This window comes from Aptenodytes patagonicus, chromosome Z, assembly GCF_965638725.1.
Source record: "Aptenodytes patagonicus chromosome Z, bAptPat1.pri.cur, whole genome shotgun sequence".
Classification (NCBI taxonomy): domain Eukaryota; kingdom Metazoa; phylum Chordata; class Aves; order Sphenisciformes; family Spheniscidae; genus Aptenodytes; species Aptenodytes patagonicus.
The window spans coordinates 81,871,573-81,888,036 of NC_134982.1; the positions used below are offsets into that span (position 1 = coordinate 81,871,573).

General features: G+C 42.4%; 2 protein-coding genes across 3 annotated transcripts in view; one reads left to right on the top strand and one right to left on the bottom strand.

The window, feature by feature from the left end:
* Positions 1 to 607: 607 nt before the first annotated feature.
* ZCCHC9 (zinc finger CCHC-type containing 9) lies at positions 608 to 8,159 on the top strand. Its single transcript, XM_076362343.1, has 5 exons — positions 608 to 1,063; positions 2,262 to 2,412; positions 2,693 to 2,785; positions 3,930 to 3,998; positions 6,133 to 8,159. Exons 1-5 carry the CDS (start codon positions 725 to 727, stop codon positions 6,246 to 6,248), a joined length of 768 nt encoding a protein of 255 aa, XP_076218458.1. The 5' UTR covers positions 608 to 724; the 3' UTR covers positions 6,249 to 8,159.
* A 2,071-nt stretch (positions 8,160 to 10,230) lies between these two features.
* The window catches only part of ACOT12 (acyl-CoA thioesterase 12), a 36,091-nt gene continuing 29,857 nt past the window's right edge, over positions 10,231 to 16,464 (bottom strand). For both annotated transcript variants that reach the window (XM_076362868.1, XM_076362867.1), the window contains 4 exons: positions 14,586 to 14,719; positions 13,027 to 13,155; positions 11,790 to 11,916; positions 10,231 to 10,959 (listed from right to left, as the gene is read on the bottom strand). In XM_076362868.1, the coding sequence (XP_076218983.1) occupies positions 10,825 to 10,959; positions 11,790 to 11,916; positions 13,027 to 13,155; positions 14,586 to 14,719 (525 nt within the window). In that variant the 3' untranslated portion in view covers positions 10,231 to 10,824. The remainder of the gene's footprint in view (positions 10,960 to 11,789; positions 11,917 to 13,026; positions 13,156 to 14,585; positions 14,720 to 16,464) is intronic.

Here is a 16,464-nt window from a genome sequence, read left to right on the forward strand (position 1 = left end):
GGAGGGGAACATCGTGCCTCCACCGGCGCCTGCGGCCTCCGGGCGAGGCAGAGAGCCGCTCCCGAGCCAGCGCGGCTTGATGGACTGTCTCCCTCGGGAGGCGCATTGCGGCCTCTCCCGCGCGTTCGCGGTCGGACCGGCCCCGTCCCACCCGGCGGCGGATACCCCCACCTCGCTCCCGAGAGGGGGCTCCGCCGCGCCGCCCTCACCCCAGCGCTGCGGCCCTGCCTCAAGATGGCGGCGGAGCCGGAGCGGCACGCGGCGGCGGCGGGAGGAAGTGACGTCAAGCGTCGGGCCCCGCGAGACTCCCGCCTGCCCTGCCCCGCCCCACCGGCGGCCACGGGGACTCCGCTCCGCTTCCGGCGCGCGGCAGGGGCAGTCGCCCGGCGGGGAGGGCCGCTCTGCCAGACAGGCTCTGCCGCCGCGGCCGGCCCGGGTGAGCGGCCCCTCCGCCGCCGGCCCCCCTCTCGGGACGGGCCGCGGGGTCCCGGCGAGCCGCCCCGGCAGCGCCGCCGCCCTGGGAGGCGGGCGCGGGGCCGGGCGGGGGTGAGGGAGCGCGGGCGGGGGGGGGGCGGCTCGTAAGCGCAGACGGTGCCGGGGTCGGCCGCCGCGGCCCGCGGGAAGCCGCTTCGCTGAGGGAACGGGGCTGTGTTGCGCTCCCCGGGGGGTGCGCGGGCCCCCCTGTTCGCTTGGCCGCGTCCGCGCAGGAGCTGCCCGGGCCGCCATGACCAGGCGGGCTCGCCGGAGCGGCGCCGCCGGCGAAAGGGCGCTGGATGCGACCCCCTGGGAGGAGATGGTGAGCGGCCCCGGGGGGCGGGAGGGCCGCTCAGGCCCTCTTTCCCTGAAGAAGGAGCAGGAGAAGAGGAGGAGGAAGAAGAACAAGAAGAAGAAGGACTACCCGAACGAAGACGTCAACGGGTTTGCGGCGTACCTGAAGAGGGGCGGCGGGGCGCCTGAAGCGGACAGCGCCGAGTTGGAGAGGGAGGTAGCCATAGCCGTGAAGAAGGACAGGCGGCGGGAGGATAGGAGGCTGAAGAGGCAAGAAATGAAGAAAAATGCCATGGTGAGTTTTGCCTTGAGTCGTGGGTGTTTGCCTGTCCGCGGCAGCTTGTTAAAAACTTAGGAAAAGCTGTGCATGGAAAACGCAGACTCCTTATTCCCTGCTGATCCTGCCAGGAGGTGGTTCAGTGAGGAGGGCGAGTGCCTTACCTGCTAGAAGCATAGCACATGCTAAGTGACATTTCAAGTTGTGAAACTTGAAACATGAAGTTTCATGAAACATGAAGTGAACTTAAGTATCTCAACTTTGAGACAAACGATGAACTTCAGCTTAAGTCTTAGCCTTTAGCGTGGCTCTTCTGGTTGGAAGACTGTTCTTGCTACCCTTTGATGAATTCCCAGCCCTTCTTGTCTCCTGGGCGAAACTACTCCAGTGCATCTCTATATGTAATTCGTCACCACGGTATTCCTGCTGTTTTGGGGCCTCTTTCTGCAGTGTCTTCTGCTTGAGAATTGGAGCGAGATCTCCAGCAGACTCTAATGAGGCTGTCTAAAAGCAGTTATCTCAGCACAAACTTATGCATTCAGCGTAAACTTATGCTGAATGTGATCTAGAAACATAGTAAAGAGAGCCTACTACTAATTCATTTGAGATATCTAAGTTCTTCATGCATAAATTATCGGGCTGGTGCAACATTGCTTATATTTACCTAAGCACTTACTGCAGTACTACTTGAAGAGCTTGGAGAGCTGTGCTGTGGTCAAAATCAACTGTCATCGTTCATCCAGGGCACTCAGTTGTCAATGAGTGAGTACCCCATACGGTGTGTTGTTGGTAAAAGGAGAAAAGTACCCATAGTAATACAGTTTAATGGCATAGAGCACTGACAGTTATTTTGTGACAGGGTACGATGTCTCTTTTGTCTAGCTGTCTTTCCCTCAGGAGAAAATCCCTTGATATGTTTGCCTTCTAAAAAGCCTGAAGGCCTTACTAGGCTGGGATTTTCAGGTCTTTGAGTGCCATTCACAGCATCTTGTCTTTTTATGTTAAGTAACCTCCAATCTCAACACTAGAGATAGGTATCTGATAGTACCCTCAAGGTTTCAGCCAAGAGAAGTAGTGGTCTAGTAGAAGTCTACTGGCTATAGGTGATAATAATAGGAGTAAGTGAATCCTTTAGTAATGCCACCTGTAAGTGCTGTGGTTTGCTATGTGAACTGTGTCTATGAAAATGCATATAACTTAATTTTTATTTTCAAAGGTATGTTTCCACTGTAGAGAACCTGGCCATGGTGTTGCTGATTGTCCTGCAGTACTTGAAAGTCAAGATATGGGTACAGGAATCTGTTACCGGTGCGGATCCACAGAACATGACATCAGCAAATGCAAAGCAAAAGTAGATCCAGGTGTTGGTATGTCTCAGAAATTTGCATTTTTCGAGGTGCTTTGGTCTAAGTCTTCTGGCTACTGAAATACAAGCTTTGTGTTTTAGTAATTTTAGTGTTCTGAGGAAATAGGGTAATATGTTTAAAGGAATACAATATTATAACAACGAACCTAACAGTGTAAGAGACAGTATAGTATTTATAGTATAATAGTGTAGTAAAATATTGTCATTATAGTGTGTTCACGGTTGTCTGTGGCTTTACAAAGGTTTTTAACGTGGCTCATAAACTGTATGGGATTTTGCAGGGGCATTTCCATACGCAAAATGTTTCATCTGTGGTGAGATGGGGCATCTATCAAGGTCATGTCCAGATAATCCCAAAGGATTGTATGCTGAAGGTGAGTGTAGCAATTTACTAAAACCAAAGCATTTTTCATAGTTTCCTGACGCAGAACAAAGTAGCACTGTAAGTGAATGAGGATCTGGATCTGACTAAAACGGATTTCCAAATATCTCTTACTCTTGGTAAAAGCAGATTAATTCTGGGAAATTCAGTGTTAATATTGATTACCTGGGGATTTCTGTTTTAATTGTAAGCTTAGTGTTAATGAGATGAGATGCAAAGTATGAGAACTTGCTTGTGCTTGCAATTTCAAGAGGCGCACAAAGAAACAAAATCGTAATAGGCTGTATGTATGTAGTCAGTGTGTATTTAAATGTACATGTACTGAAGTATGTGGTAAAAATACACTCGTACTATAACTTAAGACTTTGGGAGGTGTTCATGCAAAACAAGGGCTCTCGCTAGAAAGAGGACATCTTCAGTTTAAGTGACTCTAATGAGAAATGTGATCTAAGCTTGAAGATTTCACTCAGATTCTGCTCTGCCTGGTTTCTCTGTTGGCACTAACAAATAACATTCTGTCTCCCAGTACAAACCTGAGGTCTTGCCAACTAAAAAGGGGGGGTCCTATAACAGTTAGAAGAAGAATCGCTTTAGAGGCATTGCAATTCTACTTTCAGTGTTTGGATTATGAGTAGAATTTATATTTAATATCTCAGTACCTGCAGTTGGATTGCCCGTCTCTCAGGAGCTCCTACTAATTTCAAAAATTCCTTTGAATAATTGTATTTCGGAGAATTTAGCTTGTTTCTCAAAAAGAGAGCTTCAGACAAATCAGAAATACTCAGTGTGTGGTGACTGGAATTTGTAGTATGTGATGCTTTACAGAGCAACGCGAGTACAAACAGCCCTGTCTGTCCGTCAGAGACAGGGAGGCAGAGGAAGCTGTGTTTGCAGGCTTCTAAAGCTGGCTGCGTACCTGCTCCACAATGTTACATTATTGTGCCTAGGAGTGCAGACCACTCCATAGGAACGTTTCCTTATCTTATTTACAGGTTGTTGCTACAGAAAACTAGAACAAGATTTTTCAATATACATACAAGAGCAAAACAGTGTAGGGGGGTTGTTTTGTGTTTGGAGTTTTTTGGTGTTTTTTTTTTTTTTTCCCCCAGATGAGTAACAACTTTCTCTTTTAACAGGTGGTAGCTGCAGACTTTGTGGCTCTGTGGAGCACTTCAGAAAAGACTGTCCGGAAAAACAGAACTCAGGTGAGATGCAGGGGGAGCGTACAGAGTGGAGTTTCAGGAAAAAAGGGTTTGAGAAGAGAACTTGCAAATAGCAAAGGTGACATTCCTTTGGGAATGAGTGCTTATATTAAGGGGTATGTGGAGGAGGCATTAAGTTGCAATGCAAAACTTGAACTTTCTGTTAAAAAAAAAAATCTAGCTTGTGGGTTTCTGAAGATAATATGATGAGCTGATGTGTATTTGTTAGCCAGTATTTATGCTGCTGTTCACAACTTTAGCAGCAGTATAGCAAAAATGGTTTCTTCTTTTGATGATTTGTGTGTGAAGTGGTGGAACTGAATATAATGTCAGTTGCAGGGTGGTGGGACTGGCAGCTTGTAAAAGCTGAGTGTGCAGGCAAGTGTTCAAGTCATTCAAGACAGGAGGGAAAGAGGAGACAGGAGATCTGTCCAGCTAGATTCACCAGCTAATAAGGTGCTTACATGTTCTTCAGTTTTCTGTGTGGCTGGGAGAATGACATTATATAAAAAAAAAACTGTGCTAAGGAAGGCAAAAGCATCAAACAAGGGTTTGAAGAATGAGGCTGTCACTGAAGCAGTGAAACTTTTGTTCATTTTTCTACTTCGTTTGTATGGCTTATAGAACTTTTGGGTTAATGATATGCCATAAACTTTTGTGGAATTTATGTAAGAAATATTTATGGAGGCAATAGAGTCCTATACTTTAGCCGTTTTCTGTATCTGATCCTATATATATGATATTGTTGCATCCGAGACCATATGTAACCTTCTAGATGTATGCTGCTTTGCTAGTTTAGAACAAGTGAGATTGAGCCTTAACTGGTCTGACAGAAGTTTCTGATATGAAAAGACTCTTTAAAATTTCCCCAAACACATCAGCTGTAGCAGCTTGCTGGGCAGTGCCCACTCAGATGACTGCTGAGTTGAAAGCCTGTAACGTAGCCTTTGTTGGATTTCTGCAGGCCACGTTTACAGCAAACTACCTCTGTGTGGTTTACACTTTGTTTTACATCAAAAACCTGTGCAGACACGGTAGGAGAAAAGAAGCGTTCTCAGGGAACGGCACTGCTCAAAGCTGGGCCAGCTGTTACCAGGAAATGGCAGTCTTCAGTTGTTAGTGCCGTCCAATGCAAGCCTTTCTGCTCTCTGGCAGTAGGGCTCTAAATTGCACGTGAAGCAGAACTGGAGGTTTTTGCTACCTTTTCTGGAGAAGTTTTATGTCCATAATGAAGACTGACAGCTGCTGTTTAATTTCCCAAGGGACATCTTAGTCTTTACGCTGATGTTTCAAAACTAGTATTGCTGGTTAAAAATCATTGAATTAGTTGGAACTGTGACACCATTGGTAAGAATTGTAATATTCTTTTAAATGAGTTGGCATCATGCAAAGTACTTTTAGACTACAGGAAGATAGCTGATGGCTGGCAAAGAAGTTTAGGCACTACAGCTTATAATTTTTTCACGTGGAGTTATTTGGCCTGCTTTAATATACAGAAGTTAATCCAAGTAAACACTGATTTATCCGTGTGATATTCTTGGTATGATTTGATTTGTTGCTTTCAAAAGTAGATTGTTATTCAGAAAAGAAGTGTCAGTTGGTTAACAGTGTTTCCTCTAGGAAAGGGGTGTGAATTGGTCCAAACAGCATTTAAACAGCAGAAGGATGATGTTGATTATATGCAGGGATGTGAGCTGAGAAATATAAATTCTGCTCTGTTGTGCCTCCTCAGGTTTAGTTTTTTCATCTGTATAATAGAGAAGGTCTTTCCTTTATATCCAGAGATGCTTGACATATTCTGAAATCTTCATCGTAAGAGTTATTTGGACTTAGGTGAGAGCTAATGTATCGTCTGCATACTCTTTGAATTTTCTTTGGACAGTCAAATAGGAAAAAAGATGTCGTAATGATTTCTGAACCTTGACAATCTGCGTGGGGGAAGAAGGGGAGTTTACAAAACACAATTTAAAAAAAAAAAAGTTGTGTAAAGAGAGTTGGCTACAGAGCTAGAGCTGAACTGATAGATCTTTGGTGAATCAATGGCAGGCCTTTGCACGCCAAATCCTCCTCAAATGTGAAAGTTTGGTATAATGGTAATGCTTAGCCTTTCCATGATCTCTTGTCTCTCACTCTACAGATCAGGTTACAGTTGGGCGATGGGCCATTGGGATGAGCGCAGATTATGAAGAAATTACAGAAACACCAAAGCTGCAAAACCCAAAAGCAAAAGTACCCAAAGTTGTTACTTTTTGAAGGCCTCTTGGCTTTAAACCACAGTTAGCCTGCACTGTTTCACTCCAGAGTAGTGACTACACAGAGTGGATTGCTGGTTCCAGAAAATCAAGCAGACTGCTGCTGCTAAACTACTTTTTTTTTTTTTTTTGGTCCCCCCTCATTTTTCCAGTTTGCCTCCCAGACTCCCCTAGCTTACTGAAAAGCTGGGAACAACAGAAATACAGCAAGTGGGTATTTTATCTTTATATATCTCTGCCGAAATACAGCATTCCCTCTGATTCACATTCCCTCTCACTGCCAGCTCTCTGAAGAGGGAAATTGGCTTCTTCTCATAACAGGGATCTGGTTGCAGTAACCAAACAGGGTACGTGCATTTTATCACGGGGGTCTGTGACCATTGGATGTCGGTGGTCAGTATTGTTACCTTGAGTGCTGCTTTTACTTATCAATCAGAGATGAACACAATCGTGCTGGTTGTCCTATTTCTGCATCGCTCTGAAAGGCATTGTAGGTATTTTCTAAAGACTTTTGTTGGGTTCTGGTTTGGTTTTCCCTTCCGCGTTTAGAAAGAATGATTTCTTGCTCTATGTGCAAGCTTGAGCAGTCGTATAGTGAAGTTATCAGGTAAACCCTACAGCCTGTAGAGCCTGGGGTCCAGTTACCGCTGCTCAGCTAAATATGTACACGCATTAACCCGATTGTTTATGCATGTTGGATTGTTTGAGTATTTGTTCACTGACAGAAACAGAACCATGCCCTTCCTCTGATACCCATGATGAAATACACCTGAAAAGAGTTGGGGAGCAAGTGAGCAGCTTGCTTAGTTTCTGTTTTTTTCAAGGAAAGTGCTCTTCAGTGCACAATCATCTTCAGTGTTTCTGTCCCTTGGTGAGTTGGGAGTAAACTTTGCTTTGTATTACACATGCCTGCTTAATGGCAGATTTATTTATTTTTCAATGGAGACTGCAGCCTGAAAAACAGCAGCCTTAGAAACTGATACATATTAAAAAAAGTTACAAAACCAACTGAAAATGGAGTTCCTGCAACAGCTCTCCGAAAGCTGTAGTAATTCAGCCTACGCAGCCAGTGGTGGTAGGCTTTCACTTGCATCTGACCATCTCACCTAAGACGGACAAGGAAGCATGATGTTACTGCGGAAGCGCACCTCGAGCTCATCTCGCACGCGGTGCTTCGTTCTGAACCGGCCTCTTGACGCAGTTCTGGGCAGCGTGGGCAGGTGCCGTGCGGGGCCTCTGGGCAGCACTCTGCTGTGCTGTGTAGGCAGGCACCTGCGGCATCGGGCTTCTCTGTCCTCTACTGCAGCTGTGGTTGCCATCGGACAAGTACAGTACTTCCGTGTCCCAAAAATCTTAAATGTGCCTTCTGAAAACTTCAGCTAGCGTTACATAATGATAAGCAACAGTCCTTGAGGGGAAGCGACACAGTAACGCTATTGCTTCTAAAGAATTAATTTACCTTTGAATAAATGTGTCCTAACAATTCATACATTGCCTTGGTACACACCAAGGAACAAGAAGGAACACCAGATAGCAAACTTGAGCTCAGGACTGGGTTTTGAGGTGTGTAGGACCAGCTGCTGAAACTATGAGTTTGGAACATACTTTTCTTACAGCAGAAAATAAATACAGGACTCTTAATTGCATGGATATATTTTATGTTTGTACGTGTTAATTATTTTTAATAAAACACTGCTAAAGAATACAATAGTTAGACCTCTTATTTTAGGTTACGTGGTTCTGCTCTAGATATAAAGGCACATAAGTTGGCTAAGATAGGGCATGTGTATTCAGTTTATAATAATCAGAGCACACACTTAAATGGGGAAGAGGAGTGGATGTGGATGAAATCGAGGATTAATTGGAGTTTTGATTAACTATTGGATTAAAGCACAAAGCAGTATCACTTTAATGTGGATGTTTCGCAACAGTCATTTATCCCAGCTTAAAAAGTGTTTCCCTTTCTATTATGTGAATAAGTATATTGTTTAAAAAGCATCTTCTTAGGTCATTTCCTGTCTTTAAAAACTCCTTGATATTGTAACATGTTCCTTTACCCATAGGAACTAGAAGCTGTGCACCTTGGCTTTCCTAGTGGTACCAATACTTCCCGGATAAGGGGTTGGTGTAGACAGTGTGGTGTGCGAGTTGTGGTTTCCAGAGTGCAGCCTCTCCTCCTGAGGAAATGGCTGCTGCGGGTCTGTGGTTCTAAGCAAGATGTCATCACCCAGTTGGGCTACTGCGATCTGAGGCAGAAGTATCCCTTTGATAGACAGCTAAGTTACATGGTGCATGATGTGTAAGTTGAAGGAAAAGAAATTTCACTGTTCCCTTCCCACAGCTGATCACTGTCACTTCTGCTTGGCAAAACAGACTGCTAAAAACAGGATAAGTGAGAGAGAGGACAGCTGCGGCAAAAGAAATCCCGCAAGAAGCGTGGATGAACCTTTGTTCTCAAAATGGTGGAGCACAAGCAAGGCATGCTGGTATCCAGCTCGCCTGCCTTCTGAGCCCAGCCTTCTCTTCAGTGCAGTGATGCAGTCCTCCTTGTAGCACTCCTCTGGAGGTCAGTGAGCCTAACCATCACTGGGTAAGACAACCTTGAGTTTCATACCTGTTGCTTTGATCCATCTTGCACTATAAAAACACTCGTCAGGCTCCTACACCTGACGATTGCTCTGTTGTCCTCTGAGAAGAAACAATGGACTGACTTAGAAAATCGCAGAGTACGGTCTCTGTGAGAATTTCAGTATAAAGGCAACAGCTGTTTTCAGGTAATCACACGTGCTTGCATGGGGCTGGAAGCACATACACCTCCCTCTTGTCCTCTGCTTCAGTGACTGCTGAGGAAAATGAGGCACTGAAGTGCTTGCACTTAACTCTCTAAAACAGCTGCACAGGTTAGCAATCTTCAGTAACTGTTGGGCAAAACTACTTGTTAAATGCACCCACTAACCTCCTTTTAGATGATTTCACAAAGGTATGTGTAGTTGAAGAAAGCTATTCAAAAAGCAGCTGTAAAAGGTGCTGCATGTAAAGATGCATCGTACCCACAAATAAATTTAGAAGTTAGGCAAATAATTAGAGTTTAAGCAAGCAGGGGCTCAGTGGTTTTCATGCTCTGGAGGGGGCTGCCCTGAGGCTGCTGCCCTCACTCCCTAGACTGAGGTAATGCACCTCACCCATGTGATAAAAATGGCCATCCAAAATCAGGATCTGGTTCTATAGTCTCTCCTCCAGAACCAAAGGCCAAGAGCTGCTTTATTTTTTTTATTACTAGTGCAAAGGTACCCCTGTGTTGTACGGCATACAGTGGCCAGCCATAGAAGCTAGACGTAGAAGACAGCGGCTGGTTTCACTAATGCTTTGGTTCAAGGCTGTACCCAAGCTAAATGAGCCTCGTTGAGAGGCCAGGTGACTCACAGTGCTAGCGTACCCAGAGGGCTTCTGGGACTCCAGCTGGTGTCTCTTCTGCTGCACTTGGTAGATGTGCCATATGCAAAATGTGCAGGCATGCTGTAACCTATAAATCACTGATGAAAGCTTTGATTTGGTTATAGGTTAAATTGAAGATGTATTTACTGAAGTGGGAACCGGACCAGACCCCTAGAGCTCTTGCTCTACCAATTATGAGACTACAGTAAGATAAAAGGGCACTGCAACCGTTCAGATGCTTTGATTCTCTTAACACCCCTGCATTCACATTATGATCTAACTGCTGATGATCATGCTCGTTTTTCTGAACAAGGCTCTTTTGAGCAAAAATAAGAGCAGAAAACAAAGTAGACATGCCACAATAAAACCTGTGAAACCATTCTCCCTTTTCATCTGTGAGGGAGTGGATCAAAGAGTCTTACTGTTCTGCATTTATTCAACACTAGCAGAATAGAGCTTGCCAGCTGGAGGTCATGGCACTTCCATAGGAGGCCAACAGCCCCCATCATCACTACAAAGCAGTCTTTCTGGAACAATGTCTGAAGCCATACCAGAGATACTGTAATAAAATTTACCATGGATTTGTAACCTCAGAAACAATAATTTATTGGAAGTCACGGGTAAACTACAAGTATTAACAGATAAAATACAAACATTAGCAAACACTGACTGACATAGGGTGCAATCTGTATACAATGGGTGTGCAAGAACCTGGACAACCAGGTCAGAACACTGGGTAGGCTACTTAGTAGCACCACTTCTCTGCAAATTAGACAGGGTGGTATTTACTGATTTAAAACTGGCTGAACGCCATTACATTCAATGTAACATTAAAATAGTGAAATAGTCTCATGAGCTATACTGGGCTAAGTTCTGCCTCCATTTATATAAAATTCATTAATGCAATCAAGAGCAGAATCTGTCCTTTAATCTCTTTAAAATTAAAAATTGAATTTAGAGCCTAAGGCCTAATCTTAATTTATAGAAAATGCTTGTACTAGATATTCTCAGGCTCAAGTGCAATATTGGCTACTTGATCCAAAGTACCTAACCTGTAGAAAAATGATCAACACACATGCAGGAATTTAAACCAGTACTGCTTGAGAGTCGTTGGAGGGCTCTTCAGAAACCCGTTTTTAACTTCAGTACTTGCTTCCTTTCAGCTCCAAGAACTTTATACATTCCAAAGCAGTGTCTTCAATGGATTTTGATGAGCCAGTAAGATTTGCAGCTAAGTACGGCATAACACCTGATGTCACTTTATTGAAGTAACACACCTGTTTAAACAAAAATAAATAAAACAAAAAAGCCTATGGATTGCAATAGTTAGCCATTTTTTGCAGAGCCTAGGTGGCTATCAAAGTTTTTATGGATGTGAATAGAAACACATAGTGCTTCTGAAACTGAAGGCAATAATTAGCAAAAAGAGCATGCCTTTTTTACAGTACTTTAGTGATCTCGGTGTCCTCACTACTGCCAGGTCCTCGAGCATGTAGGTAAACGTATACAGCAGTGCAGCAAGAAACATTATGTGTAACCTGTTAAATATATGTGCTTTATGAACAAAGCTGTTGCCTGAAAAAAGAATCCCAGACACTGAGAGTTGCTGAATGTTTTCAGAAATATATTTTCTTAAATGAAAAAGTTAAAGCCTTCCATGGAAAAGAACAAAAGAGGAACATTGTCATTGGTCCAGAGATGAGATTCAGACTGCATAATTTCTGACATAGGAAAGTTAAGTGTTTAATCTGAACTGATTGCTTGGACTTCTGTAGTCAGTGAAAAGAGATGGACATCACCAGAGACCAGTTTAATGCACACCTTCTAGAAGTGTATTTTAGGATTGAATGAATGACTCTGGAGGTGCCTAGCCATCTCCAGTGCGTAGTTTAGATTTGTTTCTTAACATTCAGATTGGCCAAAGTTGGGCAAGAGAGATTCCACTTTGTGGAGTAAAGAATGTCTTAATAACCACACTGAACTCTGGGGAAACTGACTCATTTTTTTGTTGTATTGCTGTTACTGTTCTAGACTGTCAGCTCAAGTGAGATTATATGCACATGTAATACTACAGGAAAGGAGAGCTGAGGTCTGCAGAGCTACTCACCGTACAGGAGCTGTTGCTGTCACTGTAGATCTGGAATCCAGCACAAAGGATTTCACTTCTGCAGTATTCTGGAGAAGGTGGCATAGATGTGAGGGTAACTGACTTTACAGCTACTGTGTAGGGTTCACTGCAGGGCAAGGGGAAGAATCAAAGATTTCTTCAACAAGATGTTAAAAAAGACATCTTCTTGTACGATGTACAAAAATAAATGACTACAGAGCATGCACAGCTATACCAAAGATGTCAATTTCATGGGAAGGCAAACAAGCTCCTGTATGTTTAAAGATACATGTCAAAAGATTCAGCTCTCTTGAGTCTCATTAAGGCTTTATCACAGACTCCAATCAAAGAGACTTCTGTGGAAAGCCACAGAACAATCACCCACATACAACATCTCCTCTTTTTTAATTTATCTTGCTCTCCACGACCCACATTTACAGAATCAGGGTCTAGGAGCAACCCTTACTAAGAGGCTTTACAGTGTGGCCCCAGCAAAGGTAGACATGATTCAGTTCCCAGATGTGGGGGAAAAAAAGCAAGCACAGTACACAATACAGCCTTTTAGAAGCAATGTTCTGTTAACATGAAGAATTACTGAATATAAGAAAAGAAACAGAATGAACGGTAAGATACACCAAATGGTCTCATTTATCTCATTTATGCAAGAACAAACAGAAATCTAATGAAAAAAAAAAAATCAATGTATGTTAAACTGATGAAGGGACTTTTTAAACCAAATTCAGCAGCAAAATTTATAGATACAATAAGCGTGTCACACTGAGGTTTCAAGAAAGGCTTCCCTGAATAAGAAAATCTCTGGAATTACATTAAATGGGATTACAAAGTCCCTTAAAACAAACAAACTCCCAGTTATGTGCTTCAGCACATTGCCAGGCCCTCTGGGACATGTTTTTTTCCAAATTGCCTGTTTGGAATTCTGGCTTATTGTCCCTTGTGATAGACCACTCCCAAAGAGTCACTATCAAAGAAGCAATACTGGACTACGCTACAGAACTGTGATGCTCTGAATTTACTTCATTGCGCCTTCACACTGCAAAACAAATCTGGTTGTGCAAACTCAGGCATCAACATACCATATTTTACATCAGCTACTAATCTAATTTCTTAAAAAATAAAGTATCATCTTTGTCACCCAACGACGGGCCCAGATAAAGGTCAACAGTAAGCAAAACTGGGTCCAAAGTGCTCACAGTTAAACTTGAAATTGCATACTCACCTTGGCTTACAGGGCTGCCTTTGAGACACAAGAATCACAAAGTCTCTGGGTTTGTGGCCAGTCATGGGTGGAGATGTAACATAATATATTTTCTCATCTTCATTCACAGCCTGTAGGACCTCACAGGTTCTGCAAATATATTTAACACACACATGCAGACCCTGATGTATGCAATAGCATCTCCTACAAAAAACAACAGTATAAACATATATTCCATCCTAACATTAGGCCTACAATTTTCATGTTCAGGCAGCAAGGAAGAGAGAGGAACATGGAGTGAAAAATCAAGGTTTTCTGCACACCTCATCTGACACCACCTCTCTGTCCCACAAAATTATTAAAAAGTGCTGCAAGGTGCTGGAGCAATGTCTTAAAAGCGTATCTTTTGCATACTGTCAATTCCTGTTTGGAATGACATTAGCTTGCATCCTGTGCAAGGCTGAATGACCAAACATTGTCCATCTGACACACCACAGGAAAGACAGTCAGGAAATATTTGTAAAATTTTATTCAAAGTTGTGTTCTACTCCATTCAGACAGGGCCACCTGGGTAGGACACACTCTTCCACTGTCTTGGAAGTACTGATCACTCTCTCTTGCGTTTTCGCTACAAAAAGAAGTCAGAATTTTCCTTTACACTGGCAGTAATTGATTTATTTAATTTCAGCTTCTACTGCCTCAGCAATAAGCACTGCGAAGCTGGTATTCCATTTTGACCAATCAGGCTTCATGGTAGTGATAAGAAATATGATATTTTGGCTGCAGATACAGAAAATCAACACAATATTTCTTCAGATTTCATTTGTTACCAGCAATGAACTCAGCAGAGGTTGTAAATTTTCAAATATCCCTAAGCTTCCACTTTCACCCTCTGATAAAAATCTTTCAGGATAGAATGACTAACTGAAAAAGCTTCTCCTTTAAGAGAATATTCACCAAATCAAATTAGTACCTATCAATTCAATTGTCTCTAGTCATTATTCTACACCATATAACGTAATTAAAAAAACCTCAAACACCTTTTACAGCAATTCTGAAACCCGTTCCAATTCAGATACACTTTATAAGATGTTATTTTTCTTAAAATATGCATTTTGAAGATCCCCATTTCTTGATTTCTCACTTTGACTGTATGATAAAGCTGAGCATCACTGTCCCAAACAACACAAACATGAAGGAGTCCACAGCTTTGCCTGACTTCTTACAGAGAGCATGCACAATGTATCGACCTCTATTTATATGCAACCTACTCAGATTAACCCTTTCAACATCCTTTTGTCTAGGCATGGAATTTTGTTCATTTTAGAAAATGGTAACCTCTGTCCCAGCTCTCTCTTTCAACAGTCCAGGGCAACCATATTTTTAAATCAGACTTAGGAGAAATCAAATTTTATTTTTAAGGTAAAAAACCCAATCCATACTTTGACTAATGAATCTTTAATGTCAACTTCTTACAGAAATTTGTTCTTAATTAGGTGTCAACATCTCAAAAATATTTGTATCAGAAAAGGCTAGTTGTCAGTGGATTTGAACAGTCTTAAAGAAAGCTAAGTTCTTACAAGAAATGTTTGTCCCATTGTTGGCGGAATGTGAAGTCAGACAAAAGGGAGAAAGCTAGATGGGACGGTATCTTCACTTGCATTTCAACTTTGAGTGACAACACGTCACCCTCCTCATGAGTCCATATTTTTATCTGAAAAAAGTTAATAACATATTAAAAACAAAGAATGTTTGCTATAAATATTTTAACACTAATAAATGTTACACATTTAGGACTTAAGCAGGCCTTCTCAGGAGTACAAATTAAACTATCTGACAGATGAAAGGCAGATGAGTATTCAAGATTAGTTTTACATTAAAATACAGCACAATGTAAAATCAAATACACTGATAGCATAGTGACATCACACAGTTTTAATTACATCTGGTTATGGATAGCTGAATTAGCTTGCAAGTGGAAATGAATGAGCTAGAGGCCAGTATGACCTCCTTCTCACACTATGTATATACAGTCTCTAAATACCTTTCACACTGCAGATGCCTTGGAAAAAAATGAGTTATTGGACCATGTAGATGTCACCACTTTCGTAACAACAGCAGATACACTTAGGAATGAAGGTGAAAACCTTTTCTCAACCTTGCTATAGAAAGTCTCCTCAGAGAGGCTTCAGTTCACTGACTTCAAAAGCTAACGGGGCAACCTGAGGACCTCATGCAATTCTTTTTGTGAATTTGGCATCCGTAATCGGTGACAGGAGATTAGACTTTTTAAATTTGGGCAGGTACTGGTCCAGAATTCTACCATTTTTTAAGATGGCCCTTGAGCCAGGTTGCGTTACAGAAATATGGCATAAATATGGGAAAGCAAGGGAAGGTAACGTATGATTTTTAGGAAGGAATGGAAGAAACTTTATTAAGGTAGATTTATCTGAAGTAGTAGTGATGGTTACTTAAAGCTTTCCAGGAATTCAAAAGTTAAGAGTAGGATCCATTGGATGTGGCACTGGTGAGCAGGCTGCAGTGAGGCCACACTAGATGAAACGAGCATCCCTGCAGTATGTGTGAGGAAACACAGACTTTAGCAAAATAAGACAAAGCAACTGCCCTCTCTGCCACCAGGATTTTGGAACACATCCAGCAGTCCTGCGCATTGCAGCTTTGGGGAGCTTACCTGGAGAGATCCAAAGGGGACCAGATTTTTACAAAAGCACCTTCCGAGCTTTAAGAGGGATGATTTTGGATGATATATGGATTACCTCCTTGATCCACCTCTCCAACCTATGCAGTCCAGTAGCTTGTCTTTAATTAGTAATTAGTAGAGTTCAACTACTTCAGCTCCCTTTGTCCATGCAAATCAGTCACACATTGGCTGATGCCCCTTCCCCCTAAAATGACTCCACATTTCTCTTTCCAAAATATCTTTTTTTTCTCCCCTATTCTTTACGTGAAGCACAGCATCTGGAGTTAACAATATACTGAAAAATTATTTCAAAACATAGTTTTGCCTCTCTTGTCCCACACTTGCATTATCTTGTCTTGATTATTTTGGGTCTATTTCTAGTCATAGGCCTGAACCCTAACGCAGAGAATTCAAAAGGAATAACCTGCACATAACAATGTACACACAATCCTTGCAAACGAAGGGCTTGGCATCTTCCATAAACCCTGTATAATGGAAGATGGGTAGAAGAGAGTGATTAGAATTAGTGGACTTTATTCCCAAATTTTAATCTGATATGCTAAATTGCTTCTCAAATCCTAGAAAGTTTTAACAAATTTCCATTTCTAGGTGATACAAAATTCATAAGCTTCATCATCTCTGTTGTTTTTGCTGTATCAAAAATTAACAATCTTTTGGTTTATGGAGCATTTGTGCAACAACACAGATTTTATATGTTTCCGTATTTTCGTGTTTTGGACTAGGAAAAAAAACCCAAT